Source organism: Lissotriton helveticus, chromosome 4_1, assembly GCF_964261635.1.
Source record: "Lissotriton helveticus chromosome 4_1, aLisHel1.1, whole genome shotgun sequence".
In the NCBI taxonomy this organism is placed as follows: domain Eukaryota; kingdom Metazoa; phylum Chordata; class Amphibia; order Caudata; family Salamandridae; genus Lissotriton; species Lissotriton helveticus.
The window spans coordinates 1,823,209,133-1,823,232,713 of NC_136063.1; the positions used below are offsets into that span (position 1 = coordinate 1,823,209,133).

Genomic DNA, 23,581 nt, shown 5'->3' on the forward strand with positions numbered 1-23,581 from the left:
TTAGCTATACATTCAGAATATAATTGCAGATACTACTAGCACTCATGGCATTTCTCCTCATGATTTGTGCTTACTACGGGTAAGTGTGATGCACTCATACATTTAGGTCAGTTTGCGCTCTCTCAGTTCCCCCCTTTGATGACCTCTCGGGGTCATCACTAACATTTAAACTGCAGTTATTGCTAGCATAACTTGTCTCTGCGCTTCCAGAGCCCTCAGACTCCTGTACTGATTATCTTGTATGGCAGCCAATCTCTGCAGCTGCTCTCTTTGGGCCCTTTCTGACCTTCTTGCTCTGTACCATTTGAATACCCTCACCAATCCCCACAATATGATCCCACAGATCAATATTATGATGATAGGTTTTAGCATATACCACACAAAGCTTTTGCCTAAGGTGGAGATCCACCCTCCAACTTCACTCATTCCGTGGCCCACCTTTTCCCAGACATTTTCTCTACTCAAGTCTTCGATCTCCTTGTGAATATCAGTTATGTTCCTAATAACTTTCTCAAGGGGCTTTGAATTGTCTGGAATGTAAGTACAACATTCCTGGACCTTCAAAGCCTTACAGACTCCGCCCTCTTTTGCTAGTAGGACGTCTAACGCAAGACGGTTCTGAAGAACCATAGCCCTTATCGATTGCATCTCTCCTTCTACCAGCATTAAGGACTGAGCAGTGCTGGCAGACAACCTGTCGACGACTGTTGCCAGTCGTCTAATTTTAACATCATTAAGGATTAGTCCCAAAAGAGGGAACATAGCTCCAAAGACATCTCCAACCATTTCTGCATCTCCTATATCTCTCCTTCCCCTCGATGATGTCTTGCCCTCGATGATCTCTAAGTCTTGTGCATGATATATTTTGGGGAAGACAATTGCTAGGTAACATGATCCATACCAGTTGTCAGGTAGTCTCACGTAGGCATTTCTTCCACATACAAAATACACATTTGGAATCACTTGCATTCCCTTCAGGAAATCTTTAGTATAGTACTCTATATTGAAAGCATGTTCACAACTGACTTCTCCCACGTATACATTTTCGTAATACGTTTTGGCTCGGTGAAGACATAGCTTTCCTTTCTGCGTCTTATCTAAAGCTATTGGACCACTACTACCCTTTCTCTTGTGTGCCTTCTCTTCCTCGGTCCAATCTGTTTTCCATTGTCCTGATTTTTTCAAAATCTTTTGTCTCCTGTAACGATCATCCACCTGCCCTATGAACTTCTTCTCGACTTCTGACACTTTGCATGTCAGGTTATTTCTACGGGCATGTGAAGTATCTAAGGTAATCCAAGGAATGAAGAACTTGGCCAATCTGTCTTCACTCTTCCAGTAGTCCCATTTGTTCATCTGCTTATAATTTGGGACTTCTGGCAACACTGAATCATAGTTGGAGAAATAGTATTCAAAACTATCTCTCCCATAAAATATACTAAGCAGTAAGCTACATGTAATGCCATATGTCAGCGGGAGGTGATGATATCTAATGCCTTCATCTACAGACGCCGGCAACTGCATGCAGACGTAACAGTCCTTAACCTCCATGGCATCCACGTATTCATATAAGAGTTTAGCATAAGCATTTGACCTAAAGTCTCCTTGGGACTCATCTACGTGTAACCTGCGGGCTTCTGCAGCTAATAACGCTTTCTCTTGAGTGTTTTCCCTTTTCTCACCAGCAACAGTGGGTGTAAGCGTTTCTACAGATTTCACATCAGTTACCTTCGCCTCTTCCTCATGTCCCTTTACATAAGAAATTGTTACCACTAAAGCTATTAATATTATCACTCCTACTATTAGTGTACCTATTATACATTTAGCTCTGCGGTTCTGGGTGCCGGCTTCCATTTCGTCAGACAATATAGCTCTCTCTTATCTTGGCACAAAGTTCCTTTCTTCTCGTTCCTTTACAGTCTCTTTTTACTCCTTTTGTCTTTAGAATCCACACAACTGGAAGCTGACAACCTTCTTCGCAAAAGTCCTTTAACAGTTCAATACAGACAACCCTAGCCCTTCTCCATCAACTCAAGGGAAGTTCCCTAATATTCTCTGCTTCCTGGGCGCTAGGTAATCTTCTTTTTCTGCTCGCTTTATTTACAAAGTCCTTTAAGCATCTACTATCAGGTTTGTGCCTGCAGCTTCGATAGCAAAGTTCAGTATTTCCAAACGAAGATTGTGCTCTTCATGGGCTGTTATCGTTGTACCAAAGTCGGGGAATTGCAATTCTGAGAGAAACATGTGTTTTAACTTGCTGAGGCGGGGAGGTCTGGGGAGCATGAATGTTAGTGACCCTTCTTGTTCGACTCCGGGTACCAACAGTCGTATTTCCACGGTGACGATGGGCTCAGAACTGGACACCACCACCGCTCGAATCCTCCCTGTCTCCTGTTTCAAAGACATTTGTCGCCAGATATGTCCACTCAGGGGTGGAGTATCTTCTGCTAGGCACACGCACTCTTCTTGACCTTCTTCGGTCCGGTGCTTCAGCGCCCTGAGCACCTTCTTCCGGGTCTGAGTCTTCTGATATCGGAGGAAGGGTTATCTCTGGAGTTGACCTCAGGCTAGAGCTCCTTCTTTGCGGCCAATTAGCTTCTCCACGTGCCCTTCTACTCCTTCTCCTTCTTGTCTGTTCTCGCTCTCTGTCAGACCTGTCAGTGTCTGACTCGTACTCCCAGCTACTTTCTCCTTCTGTAGCGTCGTCTGTTTCGCTGTTGTACTGACCGTCCTCAGCTTGGTCAGACTCGTTCCCTGCTTCCGCTGGCACCTCTACAGCTTGGCTAGCCCCCTCTATGGCTTCTCGGTCCTCTGCTGGACGTCTATCCGAGAGAGGAGCTGTTTCTTCCCGAGGTGCTGGAACCCTTCGCGTATGTGACGCGTGGATCCAATTGGGCAGGCCTCCCACCTTTACAGCCGTATTCGCGATCAGGATGATCTGGAAGGGCCCACGCCAACGAACATCCAAGCAGCTTCTTCTCACATGTTTTTTCACCAGGACCCAGTCCCCAGGGTACAGGTCATGGCACGGGCCCTGGCACGATGGAACCTCGGCAGCCTGCACCTGAAGGGACACAGAATGAATGGCGTCAGACAGCCCCTTACAATAGTCCAGGATCATATCATCTGTGATATTTAACAGTGCAGTAGTTGGGACAGATGGCAGCCTCATTGTTCTCCCCATTAACACCTCATGTGGTGACAACCCCGTTCTTCTGTCTGGGGTACTACGAAGGCTCATGAGGACCAATGGCAGGGCGTCAGGCCAACTCAGGGTCGTTGAGGAACACACTTTTGCAATTCTGGCTTTGATCGTGCCATTGATCTGCTCCACAATTCCTGAGGCTTCTGGTCGGTAACTGCAATGCAATTTCTGATCTATGTTCAGAGCCGCACAAATCATCTTCACAAGCTCGCTGTTGAAATGCGTTCCCCTATCTGATTCCAAAGAGGCCGGCACCCCGAAGCGCGGAATGAGTTCCCTGAGCAGTAACTTGGCCACTGTGAGGGTGTCGCACCTACGTGTAGGGTATGCCTCAACCCATCTGGAGAATACACAAACAACCACCAGGACATAGCGGAGGCGGTTGCACCTCGGCATTTCAATGAAATCTATCTGCATTCGATTGAATGGACCTCCAGACCTTCCTATGTGACTCAGTGCAACTGGTGTTCTTTTCCCTACGTTCAGCTGCTGACAGGTCACACAACGCTGGCACACTGCTTCTGCTGCTATTCTAAACTTAGGATTGTACCAGGTCTGTCTAAACACTCTCAGCATAGCGTCTCTCCCTAGGTGTACGGGACCATGTATGTGTCTGGCCATTGGGCTCACCATCTCATTGGGCAACACTGCTCTGCCGTCTGCTGAGACCCAAAAATGGGACTCACCCACTACACATCCTGCCTTTTCCCATGTTTCTTTTTCAAAATCAGGAGCATTTTCTTGCATGTTTGCCAGTTCGTCCCAAGTATCAACAGTTTCCAATATCATGGCTAATTCAGTCCTTACATTTATTCCACCCACCTCCACCTCTGTGAAAGAGTACCCTTGTTCTGCGCAATACCGCGCGACTTCGTCGGCATATCTATTGCCTTTCGAGACGAAGTCCTCATTTCTGGTATGTGCGGTGCACTTTACAACTGCGATACCTGCTGGACATTGCAACGCCTCTAACAACAGGCGCACAAACTCTCCATTGCGAATGGGAGAGCCTGAAGAGGTCATGAACCCTCTTTGAGACCATAACTGCCCGTAATCATGAACCACCCCATAACCATATTGGCTGTCGGTGTATATGGTGACTCGAATTTGATTGCTTGCCAAGCAAGCACGTGTCAAGGCAATAATCTCGGCTACCTGAGCGGAGTGTACTCCTTCCAGGCACCCAGCTTCCACCACTCCAGTAATTGTACAAACAGCGTAAGCTGCTCTCAACTGCCCAACTTCGTCTCTTACACATGAGCCATCGACAAAGAAAATTTCGTCTGGGTCGGTCAGTGGCTCATCTACGATGTCGGGTCTGGGTTTGGTGCATAGTTCAGTCACATCGAGGCAGTCATGGTCTGTACATTCATCATCATCCTCGATATCATTTGGGAGTGGCATCAAGGTGGCAGGGTTCAAAACAGAGCATCTCCTGAGGGTCACATTCTCTGCAGCAAGAATAACTTGCTCATAGCGCGTGAGCCTGCTGTTGGTCAGATGCTGTGTTTTGGTCCTGGTCATCAACAGTTCAACAGAATGGGGCACATACACCTCTAACGGGTGCCCCATGACGATATTTTCACATCTCTCAATGCTGACACCCGTTGCAGCAACGGATTTGAGACATCCGGGCAACGCTGCGGCTACTGGGTCTAAAGTAGCCGAGAAATAAGCAACTGGTCTACGGGCATTCCCATGGATTTGGACTAACACAGACAACGCGCAACCTTCTCTCTCACAACAGTAAAGCAAAAATGGTTTATTGTAATCAGGCATTCCCAATGCCGGAGCACGACACAGGTCCTCTCGCAGCTGTAGGAATGCCATCAAACAGTCTTTGTCCCATGGTACCGGATCGCTCACCTCCTTATGCGTCAGTTTTTGCAAGGGCTTTGCTTTCAGTGAAAAGTTCGCGATCCACTGTCGGCAATAACCCACCATCCCTAGGAACATCCTGACCTCTCTCTGTGTCTTAGGCGCATTCATTTTCATGATCGCCTCTATCCTGTCTGGTGACACCTTTCGTTTGCCTTTCTCTATTCTGTGTCCCAAGTACTGCACCTCTGTCAGGCAGTACTGCAACTTTCCCGGGGACACCTTGTGCCCATTGGCAGCTAGGTGATTTAACAAAGCAATGGAGTCCTCCCTGCAAGCTTCTTCTGTTTCTGACGCCACGAGGAGGTCGTCTATGTACTGGACCAGAACTGACTTCTGGGGCAGCACTAGACTTTCAAGATTTTTCTTCAAAAGCTGGTTAAAGATCGATGGGCTCTCTGTATACCCCTGAGGAATACGACACCATGTTAGGACGCGACCTTCCAGCTTAAATGCGAAAAGAAAATGGCTTTCTTCGTCCAGAGGGATCGAAAAGAAAGCCTGACAAAGATCAATCACAGTGAACCACTCAGCTTGGAATGGAATCTGAAACAGTATCACTGATGGATTCGGTACCACTGGACAACACGAAACGACTATGTTATTAATCTTTCGAAGGTCCTGTACTATCCGGAATTTCCCATTTGGTTTCTGCAGACCCATAATCGGGGAGTTGCATGGACTACCCACGATTTCTTTCAGTATTCCCTGTTTAATCATGGACTCGATCACGGGTTTTATGCCTGCAATCGTTTCTGGAGTCAATTTATATTGGGGTGTTCTTGGGAACTCAGCATGCGGTTTCACTACAATTTTCACTGGGTCCACCCCTTTGACCAATCCAATCTCTTCCCCAGTGAAGTCCCATACTTCTGGTGCCACTGTCTCTCTCAAGTCCCAGGGGAGCTCATCTACTGTCAAAGTAGGGTACAGCTCCACGCATATTCTTGAGTTTGCAACTTTGAAGTCTGCGTCATCATCATTGGTCAATACCTCCACTCCCTGAGGTGTACAGTATATTGTACAATTCAATTTACACAACAGGTCTCTGCCTAGCAGACACACAGGACTTGAATCGCAAACCACAAACTGGTGCTCATCGCTGTACTTCCCTATTTTCACCTGTACCGGTTCTGTCAATTGGCTGGTTATTCTCCTGTTTGCGACCCCCACCACTTGTATGGTCTCTCCAGACATGGGCAGGTCTGGAACTGCAGCTGATCTGATCGTGGACCTAGTGGCTCCTGTGTCCACCAGAAATGTCGTGGGGCACCCTGCTACTTCTGCTTCGACATAGGGTCCCCTCTGGTCCACCTCCAAGGCTGCCCCGAGGGTGCAGTCTTCTCTTTCCACTCTCTGTCCGGTTAATGGGTCCACATAATAGCACTCTTCTCCTTCTACAAACAGGGGCATCTGTCTATAGGTCTTACCCATATTCCCTACTCGGGGAGGTTGCGGGAACTGGGCTCGGGGAGGAGCCCCCCCCCCTTTGAGCACCTTTCCCTGGTATGGCGTCACCCCTCTCGTAGGCGCGCTCTGGACCTCTTCCTCCTCTTCCTCTTGTTCTCCTATCTCTACATTGTAGGGACACTCGCGTTTCCAATGCCCCACCTCGTTACACTGGTGGCACCTAGTCGTTTTCTTCAAGGCAGCTATGTCTATTCTGGGTCTAAAGGTGGAACTCTCCTCATTGCCCCTGTTCTGACTGTACTGCTTCTTTCCTCCTGTACCTGTTCCTTGCTGCTGTTGCTGCTGTCCCCCCTTCCCTGCTGCCTGCATCTGTACCACCATCAATTTTTCTTTTAGTTTCTTAGCCTTGGAGTCTATCTCATCACAGCAGTACCTGGCATATCTCAGTATTTCGTCTAGGGGTCTATTTTGCCAACAAATCAAGTGTTGCTGAATCATTAAACTAATATCCGGTCTCAGTCCCAGGACGAACTTGGACACAAATTGCCCTATGTCTTTTGGATCCATTACATCCAAGCCGCTATACTGTTTAAACGCCTTCAGCAATCTCTCATAATATTCGTGAACTGTCTCTTTGGGTTCCTGTCTGGTTCGGTCTATTTTGACCCAATCTATGTCTTGCATTGGCACTTTCTCTTTCAGCCAAGTCATCACTCTCTCGAATTTTGCCATCACAATCTCGGACGGCCCATTAGTCTTAGCATCTCTCTCCGGCTCCGTTGTGGGCCACTCAGCGCTAACCTTGCATGCTGTCCACAGATCTCCTGGTACTACAATGTCAAACAGCGTGTTCAGATCTATCCATAGGACCTTTGAGATTTTTACAAATCTCTCAACTTGCTTGTACCACTCCACTGGGCTTTCCCGCAATTTGGGGAAGGAGGTGGTAAAAGCAGCTAAATCTCCCCTACTCCAAGGGACATGTACATAATTCCCATTTGCGACTTCACGCAAAGGGTATGCTTCTATTCCCTGCAGCCTTCCTGGTGTCGTACCAAGCGTGCTTCTCCTGACGGTCCCTTTCTTGGACCACCTCTCTTCCCACTTATCTAGTGCCCTCCATGTCCTTATTCCAGTGATCAGTTCCCTTATGTGCGTTTTCAGCCCGATCGTTCTCCTCTCATCTAGGTCTCGATCTGTATAATGTAGCCTGTGGTTACCCTGTAATGCTTTGGTTCTTGACAGGTCCACCATATATTTGCCTGCTAGTTCGACTAACTTCTCATGGATTGCTCTCGCTTTTCGAGTGATGTCCTTTGCCATATACAGTATTTCATCCTGCTCATACATTTCCATTCTCTCTAAAGGCAGGGTACCATCTATCATGTCATCCAGGTCTGACCTTAAGCTGGCGACATCGAGTCTCTTAGCTTTTATCTCAGCTCGCAATATGTCTTTCGAAGGGGGCTCACTGGTCTCCCTACCATCCCAACTCCGAGCTCTACGTTTGGGCTCGGGAGAGTTAATGAGTGCTCTCCCTTGCTCCCATCTCTCCAGGTCCCATGCTCGGCCATCCGATCTTGGAAGGTGATGGAACACGGGCCTGTTACCCCCACTCTTGCTCTGCCCACTCTCTCCTGCTTCTCTCCTTTCACCGTACTCCTCTCTGTTATTTTCCCTCTGGTCGCTACTCTCCCTTTGCCTAGTATCGCTCAGTATCCGATACGATCCTTCCTGGTTCCCCATATTCCCTGGGCTGCGCTCGTTTCCGTCATCACAGGGACTATGGTGCGACCTCTCACAACTCCCATTCAGTTCTCTGGTGCCGGGCACACAGTGGGTACACTTAAAGCTGTTTCTATACTCTTGCGTTCTCCTCTCCCCTTCACTGAGTATTGGGCGCGCCACCCCTCCACTCCCGGGGCCCCCGTTTTCCAGGTCCGTTCTATCTCCACTCCGGGCCCAATGGGTGACTCCCCTACTATCTCTCTCTCTCCAGTCCCACTCCGGGCTGCTCTCCCCAGCCCCGCAGTGAGTCCGAGCTCTGCTGTCCTGACTTTCCCTTTCAGCTTCTGCAGCTATGATGCTCTTGTGAGCCTCCACTGCCTCATCCCACTTCTTCATGTACTCATTTAGCTCTTGAAAGGATTTTCGTCCAGATCCCCTCAGATCCACTGGCCATCTAGGGCCCCCAGGATCCCCTCCTGGATCCCCTGCTGTGCGCATCGGGGTGCTCCACTCTCTGGGTATCGGCATCTGACTTGGGGAATTGATCGTATCGTTCCTCCTTGCCGTCTCTGCTCTTTCTCCGTCCTTCCGTACCCGTTCTTCCCCTCTTGCTCTCTCTGGGTCATATATCGATACTATAGGACCTATGGTAACAGGTACCTGTAGTGCAGCTGGTAATCCGTAGGATGTGGCGCACTCCGTTTCCGGCGCTCTTTGTACCACAAACCTCCCGACTACCTGTTGCACCTGACTAGGCTGGGACAGCTCTTTCTTTGCCTCAGGATCCCACTCTGAACTGGGAAGCGGTCCATGCTCCCCTGCATTGCCCCCCTTTTCTCTTTCACTATGCTCGACCTCTCCCCCTGCTCTATTATACGGGGGTGGCCTGTCTGTCAATAATCTGTTTATCAGGCTGTCCTCTGTTTCGCTCTCATCATCCTCTTCTAGGGGGCTTTTATTTCCGGGCACCTCTAACACCGGGTACAGTTTATTTACTTCCATGTTATGCACTCTCCATCTTTTAGCATCCGCATCCCACCTGGCATCCTGCACTGCCCTTACCGATCGTTTCACCCTTTCTTGTCGTCTGTTCATATTTTTTTCATGCGCTGCCCTAATCCATGCATCAAGGGCTTCAAACTGGGTCGGTCTAGGCAAGGGTCTCATTGAGGTCATGACTGATTTTAATCGATGTAACACCTCTAATCTGAACGTCCCGTACTTCGGGAACGTCAGTTCCTCATTTCCTTCCGTGATCTTACTCCACTCTGATATCCAAAGGATCGTATGCAGCCCAACATTCACTGCCATGTAACGAGCCGGCGTACCCTCCGGCGGGGCTTCTTCCCCTTCATCCGATCCCCGCTTCTCTTTTTTAAACGCCGCTCTCAGCCATTTAAAACACTTCATAATTATGCGCACAATATCCAGCCTCGCTACTCTGTTTACTTCCTGATGACAATCCACCAATCCTGGCGCGGCTTTGCTAACTTGGCCTATCGCAGCGCGGTCTTTCTCCGGTCGGCCAATCCCAGCTCGACACTTTCTGACGTCTTTGCTAGCTGGCCTATCACAGCGCGGTCTTTCTCCGGTCAGCCAATCACTGCGCGACACTTCCTGACGTCACTTTTCTCCGCTTCGCAGCAGCACCCCTCCTTTCTCAACTCGTCTCCCGGTCATGCATGCGTCCCATTCATACACCGAAAAATGACTACTTCCGACCAAGCGGTCACTTCCCTCGACTGTACGTCCACAGTCTATATGTAATTGTCAACACAACTGACGAAATGTCTATCGTCTCTCTGATAGGTTGCTTACACACACAGTAACCTCCGACCAGCGTCCGTTACTCACGCACTCACTCTTACGTTCCCCCTATCTCGGTCTTTCGGGTGATCAATGGTACCTCATGACCCCCTTCACACTATTTGACAATTACTCTGGGTGTCCGATACACCCGAACCACTTAAGCTCTCCTTGCACTTAAGATTTCCACCGGTTGCGCGGGCTCACAACCTGTTCCACAGTCACTCTACAGACATTCAACTCCGCCAGACATTACAACATAGATACAATACAAAAACACCGCAATCTAACACGCATGACCCTTTATACTCACTCTCGACCGATACTGCTGCTTTTTCTGTCTCACGTCATCCGGATCTTCTTCGGCGGGCGGTTCTTCCGATCATCGATCTCTAGGGGCCTTGGGGTAAGCTAACCTGGCCTAGGTCACCGTCCTCAAGAAGGCAACCATCCTCTGCTACCAACTGGAAGGGCGAGATTTTGATCGATACCTTATCACTATAGATCTAAACCCCGATCTGGTCGACTGAACCTTTGTTGCCTGTCATTGAAGGAAGAAAGTGCCTCTCTTACCAAGTTAGTTCACCCAATAAAGGACTCCGCTCCAAAAGATCACAAACAACTTCTAGCTTTCAAAAGTTTATTGTAAGGTTAGGATAAGCTGCAAATACAGGCATCTCAGAATGAGATTCACGAGATACACAGGTCCAACTACATACATGTGCTCTCTGAAAGCCCTCAGACGAGCAACGGAAATTACCAGCACAAGTTCTAAGAATAATAAAGCTATCAGCATTGACGCATATTGAGATCTCTCCTTCATTTAAGTTGGAGGAAAACACACAGGTTAGGCTGTCCCTACCCTGCTCTAGATGGTATCCCTACTTAACCAAGTCTCAACCTAACAAAAGGTGTCAGCAGTGAATGACCCCCAAGGGAAGTCACTCACTCTTAGTCTCTTGGTGAAAACCTATAGTTCTCCAGTCATGACCCCTCTCTGCCTACCCATCCGCTCTCTAAAGGGTCCTCAGGCATCTGCTCTAACTCCACCCAGGGGTGCTGTCCCTAATACAAAACAGTCAACAACATTTGAGACGCCCCTCGTGAGACGCCCCTCACGTGGTGTAGCTTCTGGCTTTTTCCATGCTGCTTTGTATTGGGCCTCATACGTTGGAGTTGACCTTGCTTCTCAGACTCTTCTCCGGCCCGCTGATACCCCTTAAACATTCCGGAACCCTCCTCCATGTCTGGGCCGTCTACTGAACAGACCTCTATTCATATTATTTATAATCGGATCCTCCCTTTTCTCTTGCAGACAGACATCTGCAGCCAAGAACCCAACTCTCATAGACTTCCAAAAAGGTTCGCAACATTTCTCGGCCCAGACCAATACGTGTAAATCAATGTTAAAACATTTCAGGCCTACAGCATTTCTCATAATGATTATAGCATTCAACTTCTTCATTAATTAAAGCATGTTAATACTCTTATTCTATTATTCAGTAAACACATCTATAAATCATGGCCCATTAATGCAATGACCAAAACATTAGTGCAATCTATGTCGTGAAAAGAAACACCTTCCCTTCTAGCTCTGGCCCTGAGGCCTACCACATTCTGCGTTTAACCACATGCCATCTTACATTTTAGCAGCTACACGACATGGATTCAGGAATAATCACATCTAATAAAATCATATAGTGTCACACATTTCTGTATTAGTTCCATTTCTACTTAAATCTCTACATTAGCTATACATTCAGAATATAATTGCAGATACTACTAGCACTCATGGCATTTCTCCTCATGATTTGTGCTTACTACGGGTAAGTGTGATGCACTCATACATTTAGGTCAGTTTGCGCTCTCTCAGAATCTTAACCTTACAATATATATGGCTATGAAGGTTACACAAGACGATGTCCCTTTCCTCAGAGGTAGGACTGTGGTTGTAAGTATATTTAAATGTTATCTCATGCTTGTTTTCCCTGTCATTGTCTGTGTATGAGGTACTTTACAGTAGGTTTAGGAGTATTTCATAAGTTATGTAATACGCACCTGTGCTTATCATTACGTTATGCTTAATAGCACCCATTTTACCACACGATCAGGTGTACTTATTCAAAGCTTATACTTTACTTTGCAGGCATCAGGTGCCGAGTGCTACCAGCAATACCAAACGGAGCATACCAGTGTTCAGCCAGTGTATTCCAGGACTCTCGTTGTGATTACACTTGCTTTCCTGGCTACCACTTAGAGGGTGATCGCAACAGGATCTGTATGGAAAACGGGCGATGGAGTGGCTTAGAACCAGTCTGTGTAGGTAATTTCTGCATATTTTTTCCATAAGTTAATTTCTTTTATCCTGCGTTTATTATCACAGACTTTTCATTCTTGAGGATGAGCCTACAGCCCAAAAACACACCGTTGTTTACTGTCGTACCTCTTCAAACTATGACTCCTGCACATAAGGGAGCTTCCAAATATGGTCTTTCTCTTCACCAGCCCTTCCTATATTTGTGCCTCCAAAATACAGATTTTAAAAAATGTCAACCAGCGTTTTTAGTATTACAATTTTTAAATAATTAATTTGTCATATGGTGCTTGGTAAACTTCATGAAAAATTAGGTTAAATGTAGGAAATATATAATAATATGACAAGGAAAGATTTTTTAAAAAAATGCAAAGCAGTAATTTTTATTGTATAATGTGATTTCTTTTGTACAAAGTGTGTATATTAACATAATATTATGTGCTTTTAAGATGCTTGTTTATAGTAATCGAATACAGCTTTTCATTCATTCATTCAGTCTCCAGGTGGCATCCTATTCTTAAGAGTAAGAATGATAACCAGTGACCAGGTCACTTTTTAATTTTTTTTTATTTTATTTAGTTTCAAAGCAGCATCAAACAACTGGCACATATGTGATATTACACACAATAAAGTATGAGAATAATTTCAAGGGTGCAGGGGTGTAAAAAGGACACCCTGTTGTACCCCTGAAATATGCATGGGTGCACATGTGGCGCACATACATGCCGCAAGGGCATGTATGTGCGTCACATGGCACTTTGAAAAATGCAGAAATGTGAATTTTTCAAGGAATTCGCAACTTACCACCAACCAGAAGTTGGTGGTAATTTGCGATTGCTTAAGGACATTTTGCAATTTGTTTTTGCTTCATACATTGCATTTAAGGAATCGCAAAATTTGCGATTCCTTAAATAAAATTGCAAAATAAGGAATCGCAAATTTTGCGATTCCTTATTTTGCACCACATTTTCCTTAATACATACCATGTAGCAAATTCCCATTCGCATAGGCCGAAATTCAGCGAATTGCGGCCTTTGCGAATGCGAATTTGCTTGATACATATGGCCCTTGGTGTGGTTGGAAGTAATATGTCCTTCATGTGCTTAGAGGCCAGGGTCAATCAGTTCCAGCACGATGGGTGAATAGGAAAGTAATATGATGCCCCAATGTCAGCATGCTGTGAATACCTCTAGTAGAATAGTTTGTTGTTACTAATTGGACTTTACTCCTTCTGTTATCTTGGGGACTGCTGATGAGAGCTAGTAAGTTCACTCAAGTAAGTATTTTTTTCAGGCTTGTACATGAGGGTGGTGTGTTTGTTCTGAAACTATACGTCACTCAGTGTAACTCTATTAAACCCAGGAGAGCATTAATGCCATGCCGTTCTGTGTTCTCCATGACCACATAAGAGTAAACATGACTGGCATGTCAAGATGTGCAGAGAAAGTTTTTCAACACCTTCTCCATTTCCAAGAAAATTGCAACTGTCCCAGCATCAGTTCCAGTGGAGCTACAGCAGTACGTGATAGAAGCTGGTAGTGAAGGCAGTAGGTGGGTGAGATTCTGTTAAGCTTCCTCAGTTCCTTGACAGGTTGGACAATGGCTTGCGAGGTTGGAAAATGGCTTGTGGGATGCTGGCATGCAGGGCGTTGCCTGCATTATGGTGGGCTAGATGCAGGGCTTGGACTCTGCTGTAGATGCAGGGCTTGTACTTATGTTCTAGATGTAAGGCGCAACTTCTGTTCAAGATGCAGGGCGTGCACTTCTGTTCTAGATGCAGGACTTGAACTTCTTTTGTAGTTGCAAGGCTTGAACTTCGGTTCTAGATGCAGGGCTGGTACTTCTGTTTCAGATGCAGGGCTTGCACGTCTATTGTAGATGCAGGTCTTGAACTTCTGTACAAGATGCAGGTCTTGTACTTGTGTTGTAGATGCAGGGCTTGTACTTGTATTGCAGGGCTCAGGCCCGGACTGGCCGTTGTGGGCACCGGGCAATCCCCCGGTCGGCTGCAAGGGTGGGGGCCGGTTTTGGGCCCTGGGGGCCGTTTTTGTTGCAGAGCCGGTTTTGCAGCATAGCTGCAAAATCGGCCCTGTAACAAAATCGGCTGAAAAACGGCCCTGGCAAAGCGCTCGCCCGGGAGGCGGGGGGGCCGGCCAAGCACTTTGCCAGGGCCGGTTTTGGTTCCCAGTCCGGCCCTGGCAGGGCTTGTACTTCTGTTCCAGATGCAGGGCTTGTATTTCTGTTCCAGTTGCAGGTCTTGTACTTCTGTTCCAGATGCAGGGCTTGTATTTCTGTTCCAGTTGCAGGTCTTGTACTTCTGTTGTAGATGCATGGCTTGCACTTCTGTTCCAGATGCATGGCTTGTATTTCTGTTGCAGATGATGGGCTTGTACTTCTGTTGCAAATGCAGTGCTTGTACGTCTGTTCTAGATGCAGGGCTTGTACTTCTGTTCTAGATGCAGGGCTTGTACTTCTGTTCTAGATGCAGGGCTTGTACTTCTGCTCCCGATGCAGGGTTTGTGCTTCTGTTGTAGATACAGGGCGTGTACCAGGGCCGGGCTGGGACCCGAAATCGGCCCTGGCAAAGTGCTCAGCCGGCCCCCCCTCTACCCTGGGGGTGTGACCGCACTCTTTGCCAGGGCCGGTTTTCGGCCGATTTTGTTACAGGGACGTTTTTGCAGCTATGCTGCAAAAACGTCCCTGTAACAAAAACGGCCCCCTGGGGCCCAAAACCGGCCCCCACCCATGCGGCCGACCGGGAGATTGCCCGGTGCCTGCATCGGCCAGTCCGGGCCTGGCGTGTACTTCTTTTCTAGATGCAGGTCCTGTACGTCTGTTCCCAATGCAGGGTGTGTACTTCTGTTCTAGATGCAGGGCTTGTACTTCTGTTGTAGATGCAGGGCTTGAACTTCTGTTATAGATACAGAGCTTGTTCTTCTGTTCTAGATGCAGGGCTTGTGCTTCTGTTCCTAAGTCAAGGCATGTACTTCTTTTCTAGATGCAGGGTTTGTACTTCTGTTCCAGATGAAAGGCTTGAACCTCTGTTGTATATGCGGGGCTTGTACTTCTGTTCCCAATGCAGGGCTTGCACTTCTGTTCTAGATGCAGGGCTTGTACTTCTGTTTCCGATCTAGGGCTAGTACTTCTGGTCTATATGCAGGGCTTTTTCTTCTGTTCTATGCTGCAAAAACGTCCCTGTAACAAAAACGGCCCCCTGGGGCCCAAAACCGGCCCCCACCCATGCGGCCGACCGGGAGATTGCCCGGTGCCTGCATCGGCCAGTCCGGGCCTGGCGTGTACTTCTTTTCTAGATGCAGGTCCTGTACGTCTGTTCCCAATGCAGGGTGTGTACTTCTGTTCTAGATGCAGGGCTTGTACTTCTGTTGTAGATGCAGGGCTTGAACTTCTGTTATAGATACAGAGCTTGTTCTTCTGTTCTAGATGCAGGGCTTGTGCTTCTGTTCCTAAGTCAAGGCATGTACTTCTTTTCTAGATGCAGGGTTTGTACTTCTGTTCCAGATGAAAGGCTTGAACCTCTGTTGTATATGCGGGGCTTGTACTTCTGTTCCCAATGCAGGGCTTGCACTTCTGTTCTAGATGCAGGGCTTGTACTTCTGTTTCCGATCTAGGGCTAGTACTTCTGGTCTATATGCAGGGCTTTTTCTTCTGTTCTAGATGCAGGGCTTGTACTTCTGTTCCCGATTCAGGGCTAGTACTTCTGTTCTAGATGTAGGGCTTGTACTTCAGTTCCAGTTGCAGGGCTTGTACTTCTGTTCTAAATGCCGGTCTCATACTTCTGTTGTAGATGCAGGGCTTGAACTTCTTTTATAGATACAGAGCTTGTTCTTCTGTTCTAGATGCAGGGCTTGTGCTTCTGTTCCTAAGTCAAGGCATGTACTTCTTTTCTAGATGCAAGGTTTGTACTTCTGTTCCAGATGAAAGGCTTGAAACTCTGTTGCATATGCGGGGCTTGTACTTCTGTTCCCAATTCAGGGCTTGCACTTCTGTTCTAGATGCAGGGCTTGTACTTCTGTTACAGATGCACACTGTTGTAGATGCAGGACTTGTACTTCTGCTCTAGATGCAGGGCTTGTACTTGTATTGCAGGGCTTGTACTTCTGTTCCAGATGCAGGGCCTGTATTTCTGTTCCAGTTGCAGGTCTTGTACTTCTGTTGTAGATGCATGGCTTGTACTTCTGATCTAGATGCAGGGCTTGTACTTGTATTGCAGGGCTTGCACTTCTGTTCTAGATGCAGGGCTTGTACTTCTGTTCTAGATGCATGGCTTGTACTTCTGCTCCCGATGCAGGGCTTGTGCTTCTGTTGTAGATACAGGGCTTGTACTTCTTTTCTAGATGCAGGTCTTGTACGTCTGTTCCCAATGCAGGGTGTGTACTTCTGTTCTAGATGCAGGGCTTGTACTTCTGTTCTAGATGCAGGGCTTGTACTTCTGTTGTAGAATCATGGCGTGTGCTTCTGTTGTAGCTGCAGGGCTTGTACTTCTTTTCTAGATGCAGGGCTTGTATTTCTGTTTCCGATCTAGGGCTAGTACTTCTGGTCTATATGCAGGGCTTTTTTCTTCTGTTCTAGATGCAGGGCTTGTACTTCTGTTCCCGATTCAGGGCTAGTACTTCTGTTCTAGATGTAGGGCTTGTACTTCAGTTCTAGTTGCAGGGCTTGTACTTCTGTTCTAAATGCCGGTCTCATACTTCTGTTGTAGATGCAGGGCTTGAACGTCTGTTATAGATACAGAGCATGTTCTTCTGTTCTAGTTGCAGGGCTTGTACTTCTGTTCTAAATGCCGGTCTCATACTTCTGTTGTAGATGCAGGGCTTGAACTTCTGTTATAGATACAGAGCATGTTCTTCTGTTCTAGATGCAGGGCTTGTGCTTCTGTTCCTAAGTCAAGGCATGTACTTCTTTTCTAGATGCAGGGTTTGTACTTCTGTTCCAGATGAAAAACTTGAACCTCTGTTGTATATGCGGGGCTTGTACTTCTGTTCCCAATTCAGGGCTTGCACTTCTGTTCTAGATGCAGGGCTTGTACTTTTGTTACAGATGCACATTGTTGTAGATGCTGGACTTGTACTTCTGCTCTAGATGCAGGGCTTGTACTTGTATTGCAGGGCTTGTACTTCTGTTTCAGATGCAGGGCTTGTATTTCTGTTCCAGTTGCAGGTCTTGTACTTCTGTTGTAGATGCAGGACTTGTACTTGTGATCTAGATGCAGGGCTTGTACTTCTGTTTCAGACGCAGGGCTTGTATTTCTGTTCCAGTTGCAGGGCTTGCACTTCTGTTCTAGATGCAGGGCTTGTACTTCTGTTACATATGCACACTGTTGTAGATGCAGGACTTGTACTTCTGCTCTAGATGCAGGGCTTGTACTTGTATTGCATGACTTGTACTTCTGTTCCAGATGCAGGGCTTGTATTTCTGTTGCAGATGATCGGCTTGTACTTCTGTTCTAGATGCAGGGCTTGTACTTGTGCTCTAGATGCAGGGCTTGTACTTGTATTGCAGGGCTTGCACTTCTGTTCTAGATGCAGGGCTTGTACTTCTGTTACAGATGCACACTGTTGTAGATGCAGGACTTGTACTTCTGCTCCCGATGCAGGGCTTGTGCTTCTGTTGTAGATACAGGGCTTGTACTTCTTTTCTAGATGCAGGTCTTGTATGTCTGTTTCCAATGCAGGGTGTGTACTTCTGTTCTAGATGCAGGGCTTGTACTTTTGTTCTAGATGCAGGGCCTGTACTTCTGTTCCAGATGCAAGGCTTGTACTTCTGTTGTAGAATCATGGCTTGTGCTTCTGTTGTAGCTGCAGGGCTTGTACTTCTGTTCTAGATGCAGGGCTTGTATTTCTGTTTCCGATCTAGGGCTAGTACTTCTGGTCTATATGCAGGGCTTTTTCTTCTGTTCTAGATGCAGGGCTTGTACTTCTGTTCCCGATTCAGGGCTAGTACTTCTGTTCTAGATGTAGGGCTTGTACTTCAGTTCCAGTTGCAGGGCTTGTACTTCTGTTCTAAATGCCGGTCTCATACTTCTGTTGTAGATGCAGGGCTTGAACTTCTTTTATAGATACAGAGCTTGTTCTTCTGTTCTAGATGCAGGGCTTGTGCTTCTGTTCCTAAGTCAAGGCATGTACTTCTTTTCTAGATGCAAGGTTTGTACTTCTGTTCCAGATGAAAGGCTTGAAACTCTGTTGCATATGCGGGGCTTGTACTTCTGTTCCCAATTCAGGGCTTGCACTTCTGTTCTAGATGCAGGGCTTGTACTTCTGTTACAGATGCACACTGTTGTAGATGCAGGACTTGTACTTCTGCTCTAGATGCAGGGCTTGTACTTGTATTGCAGGGCTTGTACTTCTGTTCCAGATGCAGGGCCTGTATTTCTGTTCCAGTTGCAGGTCTTGTACTTCTGTTGTAGATGCATGGCTTGTACTTCTGATCTAGATGCAGGGCTTGTACTTGTATTGCAGGGCTTGCACTTCTGTTCTAGATGCAGGGCTTGTACTTCTGTTCTAGATGCATGGCTTGTACTTCTGCTCCCGATGCAGGGCTTGTGCTTCTGTTGTAGATACAGGGCTTGTACTTCTTTTCTAGATGCAGGTCTTGTACGTCTGTTCCCAATGCAGGGTGTGTACTTCTGTTCTAGATGCAGGGCTTGTACTTCTTTTCTAGATGCAGGGCTTGTATTTCTGTTTCCGATCTAGGGCTAGTACTTCTGGTCTATATGCAGGGCTTTTTTCTTCTGTTCTAGATGCAGGGCTTGTACTTCTGTTCCCGATTCAGGGCTAGTACTTCTGTTCTAGATGTAGGGCTTGTACTTCAGTTCTAGTTGCAGGGCTTGTACTTCTGTTCTAAATGCCGGTCTCATACTTCTGTTGTAGATGCAGGGCTTGAACGTCTGTTATAGATACAGAGCATGTTCTTCTGTTCTAGTTGCAGGGCTTGTACTTCTGTTCTAAATGCCGGTCTCATACTTCTGTTGTAGATGCAGGGCTTGAACTTCTGTTATAGATACAGAGCATGTTCTTCTGTTCTAGATGCAGGGCTTGTGCTTCTGTTCCTAAGTCAAGGCATGTACTTCTTTTCTAGATGCAGGGTCTGTACTTCTGTTCCAGATGAAAAACTTGAACCTCTGTTGTATATGCGGGGCTTGTACTTCTGTTCCCAATTCAGGGCTTGCACTTCTGTTCTAGATGCAGGGCTTGTACTTTTGTTACAGATGCACATTGTTGTAGATGCTGGACTTGTACTTCTGCTCTAGATGCAGGGCTTGTACTTGTATTGCAGGGCTTGTACTTCTGTTTCAGATGCAGGGCTTGTATTTCTGTTCCAGTTGCAGGTCTTGTACTTCTGTTGTAGATGCAGGACTTGTACTTGTGATCTAGATGCAGGGCTTGTACTTCTGTTTCAGACGCAGGGCTTGTATTTCTGTTCCAGTTGCAGGGCTTGCACTTCTGTTCTAGATGCAGGGCTTGTACTTCTGTTACATATGCACACTGTTGTAGATGCAGGACTTGTACTTCTGCTCTAGATGCAGGGCTTGTACTTGTATTGCATGACTTGTACTTCTGTTCCAGATGCAGGGCTTGTATTTCTGTTGCAGATGATCGGCTTGTACTTCTGTTCTAGATGCAGGGCTTGTACTTGTGCTCTAGATGCAGGGCTTGTACTTGTATTGCAGGGCTTGCACTTCTGTTCTAGATGCAGGGCTTGTACTTCTGTTACAGATGCACACTGTTGTAGATGCAGGACTTGTACTTCCGCTCCCGATGCAGGGCTTGTGCTTCTGTTGTAGATACAGGGCTTGTACTTCTTTTCTAGATGCAGGTCTTGTATGTCTGTTTCCAATGCAGGGTGTGTACTTCTGTTCTAGATGCAGGGCTTGTACTTTTGTTCTAGATGCAGGGCCTGTACTTCTGTTCCAGATGCAAGGCTTGTACTTCTGTTGTAGAATCATGGCTTGTGCTTCTGTTGTAGCTGCAGGGCTTGTACTTCTGTTCTAGATGCAGGGCTTGTATTTCTGTTTCCGATCTAGGGCTAGTACTTCTGGTCTATATGCAGGGCTTTTTCTTCTGTTCTAGATGCAGGGCTTGTACGTCTGTTCCCGATTCAGGCCTAGTACTTCTGTTCTAGATGCAGGGCTTGTACTTCAGTTCTAGTTGCAGGGCTTGTACTTCTGTTCTAAATGCCGGTCTCATACTTCTGTTATAGATACAGAGCTTGTTCTTCTGTTCTAGATGCAGGGCTTGTGCTTCTGTTCCTAAGTTAAGGCATGTACTTCTTTTCTAGATGCAGGGTTTGTACTTCTGTTACAGATGAAAGGCTTGAACCTCTGTTGTATATGCAGGGCTTGTACTTCTGTTCCCAATTCAGGGCTTGCACTTCTGTTCTAGATGCAGGACTTGTACTTCTGTTACAGATGCACACTGTTGTAGATGCAGGACTTGTACTTCTGCTCTAGATGCAGGGCTTGTACTTTTGTTCCTGATGTAGGGTTTGTACTTCTGTTCCCGATAAAGGGCTTGTACTCCTGTTCCCGAATCAGGGCTTGTACTTCTGTTCCTGATTCAGAGCTTGACCTTCTGTTCTAGATGCAGGGCTTGTAGTTTTGTTCTAGATGTAGGACTTATACGTCTGTTTCCGATTCAGGGCTTGTACTTCTGTTTTAGGTTCAGTGCTTGTGCTCCTGTTCCAGATGCAGGGCTTGTACTTCTGTTCCTGATTTCGGCCTTGTACTTCTGTTCTAGATGCAGGGCTTTTACTTCTGTTCCAGGTGCAGGGCTTGTACTTTTGTTCCCGATTCAGGGCCTTTACTTCTGTTCCAGATGCAGGACTTTTATTTCTGTACCCAATTAAGGGCTTGTACTTCTGTTCTAGATTCAGGGCTTGCACTTCTGTTCTAGATGCAGGGCTTGTAGTTCTTTTCTAGATGCAGGGATTGTATTTCTGTTCCAGATCCGGGCTTGTACTTCTGTTCCTGATTCAGGGCTTGTACTTCTGTTCTAGATGCATAGCTTGTATTTCTGTTCCTGACGCAGGGCTTGTAATTCTGTTCTAGATGCAGGCCCTGTACTTTTGTTCCGGATTCAGGGCTTGTACTTCTATTCTGAAATCTGGTTCATAGAGGAAAAACTGTCACTTTCAGATGCATGATGAGTTGGTACCAATTAGTTGTGTCTCATTTTGAGATGTTCTTTCTGAAACTGAGAGTCGTGTTGTTGTGGAATCCTAAGGATCTGGCACAATTGACCAGCTGTGGAGTGAATGCCGTTGAGGTTTATAGCTGAGATTGTGCAGATGTGTTTTATTGGTGCTTACTGTTAAGCTTTCATAAGTTGACTATATATTTTTGCTTTTTTGATGCATTTGCAATCATTTTCCATTTTTTTCTAGATATTGAGCCCCCCAAGCTACAGTGCCCTTCCTCCAGAGAAAAGGTAGCTGACCCGGATAAACTGACGGCCTTGGTCTACTGGGATGAACCGGTTGCGAAGGATTCTGCTGATGGCACCATTAGAAGGTTTGGATCTATAACTAAGCTTCAGTTCCCCCCTACCATATCTGATTCAGAGCTAACTATCCTTTGACATCCTGGCATTCAAAAATCTCTGTAAACTGTACAGAGAAGGTACAGGATGACACAGCTTTACTTGGTATGGTCCCTGACAGGGCTGGCTTTAGGGCAGAGCGACTGGTCCAGCCGCACTGGGCGCTGATCTGGGGAGGGGGGTGCTGACCTCAGGGGGAGCTGTGTTTAGCAATAACTTATGATTTAAAAGCACCTGCTGCACAGTTCCTTATGCATCCAGTTTTCAGGTATCATTAAAAATGTCAAGATAGCTCTTGTGATTAATGCTCCTTCTGGCGAGAGAGAGATCAGAGATTTGTCTGGTGGCAGTTTTCCCTTACCATAAAGTAGCGCAGAGGGTTAATATGCCTGAAGTAAAGAACTCGTGGCTTGCAGATCACAGATCTATATTTTCTATGGATAGCTGAGTGGATTACTGCTTTTGTCACACATGTCCTATTCTCGCCACAACTCATAAGATACAACTCTAATATAGAACAGTGACTGCAACGAACTGTAGTCAAAGAGCTGCCATATGTTTTCGCCCCCAGTCTTTCATTATCTATTCCTAATGTTGCTGAAAAGGATTTGTTTATTTAATATTATTTTTTTGGGGTGTAGATATGCATTTTTATTATTAAAGACAGCGTTTACCAGTGCTTTAAAACACATTAAATGTATATGAGTGAGGGTCTCTGGAGAGATGAGGGGCACTTTTGTCTGGTGTTCTTGAGGGAATATGAGGAGGAGGTCATGGGGGAGGGGAGTGCCCAAAATCACTGTTGGACTCGGCGCCACCCGCTCTAAAATCAGCCATGGTCCCTGGTTATAGGCAACATTACTTCCCGCCTTATATTAGGAGAAATCCACCTCTGCCCTGTGCCAATCTTTAATTTCACGAAAGCCCATCTTGCAAAACAAGGTTCATAACCAGGTGCCAGATCCGTAGTGCACGAGGATTGAAGGTTGGAAATCTGCTCCTGTATTATTACTCCTTACTTTTGAGAGATTTACAAAAGAATGCCAGAAGCACTCCAATGTATGAAATGTATGCGTCTGGGTTGTTCCACCAGCTGGAAAATTCCCTTTTTTATAAATGTGACACATATATGCTATTTTAATCACCCTCAAAGCGGAAAATGTTTCTCATTTTTCCCTGTGAAAAAGCTCCATTGTCGTGCTCCCGTCTCAGAGCCACTCCTGCACACACCGAGGGGCAGATTTACAAGCCCTTTACGACACTTTTACGCCGCCGTTGCGTCACTTTTGTGACGCAGCGGCGGCGTAAACAATGCGCCACGTTGTGACTTATTTACAACATGACGAATCTAGGCAGATGCGTCACGTTGTAAAGCCCAGCGCCACATGAAACCTGAGTCAGGTTTCATGTGGGCGTTCTGTCGCAGGGTGGGCGTTCCCTCGCAGGAAATCCCCGTAAAACTGATGCAGTGAAATCTACAAGATTGCTGCTTGAAGCAGGCGTAAGGAGTGACGCACCTAGTTGAGTATAGGTGGCCCATGTGCATTGCAGGAGTTGCGTCACGCTTGCGACGCGACTCCAGCAATACATCGCCCGTACGCCACAAGATGCATCACGCATCTGCCCTTCCTTGCACCATGGTGCGCCGCATTGTAAATGCGGTGCATCTGTGGTGGCGCAAGGAGG

The 23,581-nt window shown here is 46.7% G+C and overlaps 1 protein-coding gene across 4 annotated transcripts in view; it reads left to right on the top strand.

The window, feature by feature from the left end:
- Positions 1 to 23,581, top strand: part of SRPX2 (sushi repeat containing protein X-linked 2) — a 454,362-nt gene that overhangs the window by 257,132 nt on the left and 173,649 nt on the right. For all 4 annotated transcript variants that reach the window (XM_078688454.1, XM_078688455.1, XM_078688457.1 and 1 more), the window contains 2 exons: positions 12,174 to 12,350; positions 21,741 to 21,867. In XM_078688454.1, coding sequence (XP_078544580.1) covers positions 12,174 to 12,350; positions 21,741 to 21,867 — 304 coding nt within the window. The remainder of the gene's footprint in view (positions 1 to 12,173; positions 12,351 to 21,740; positions 21,868 to 23,581) is intronic.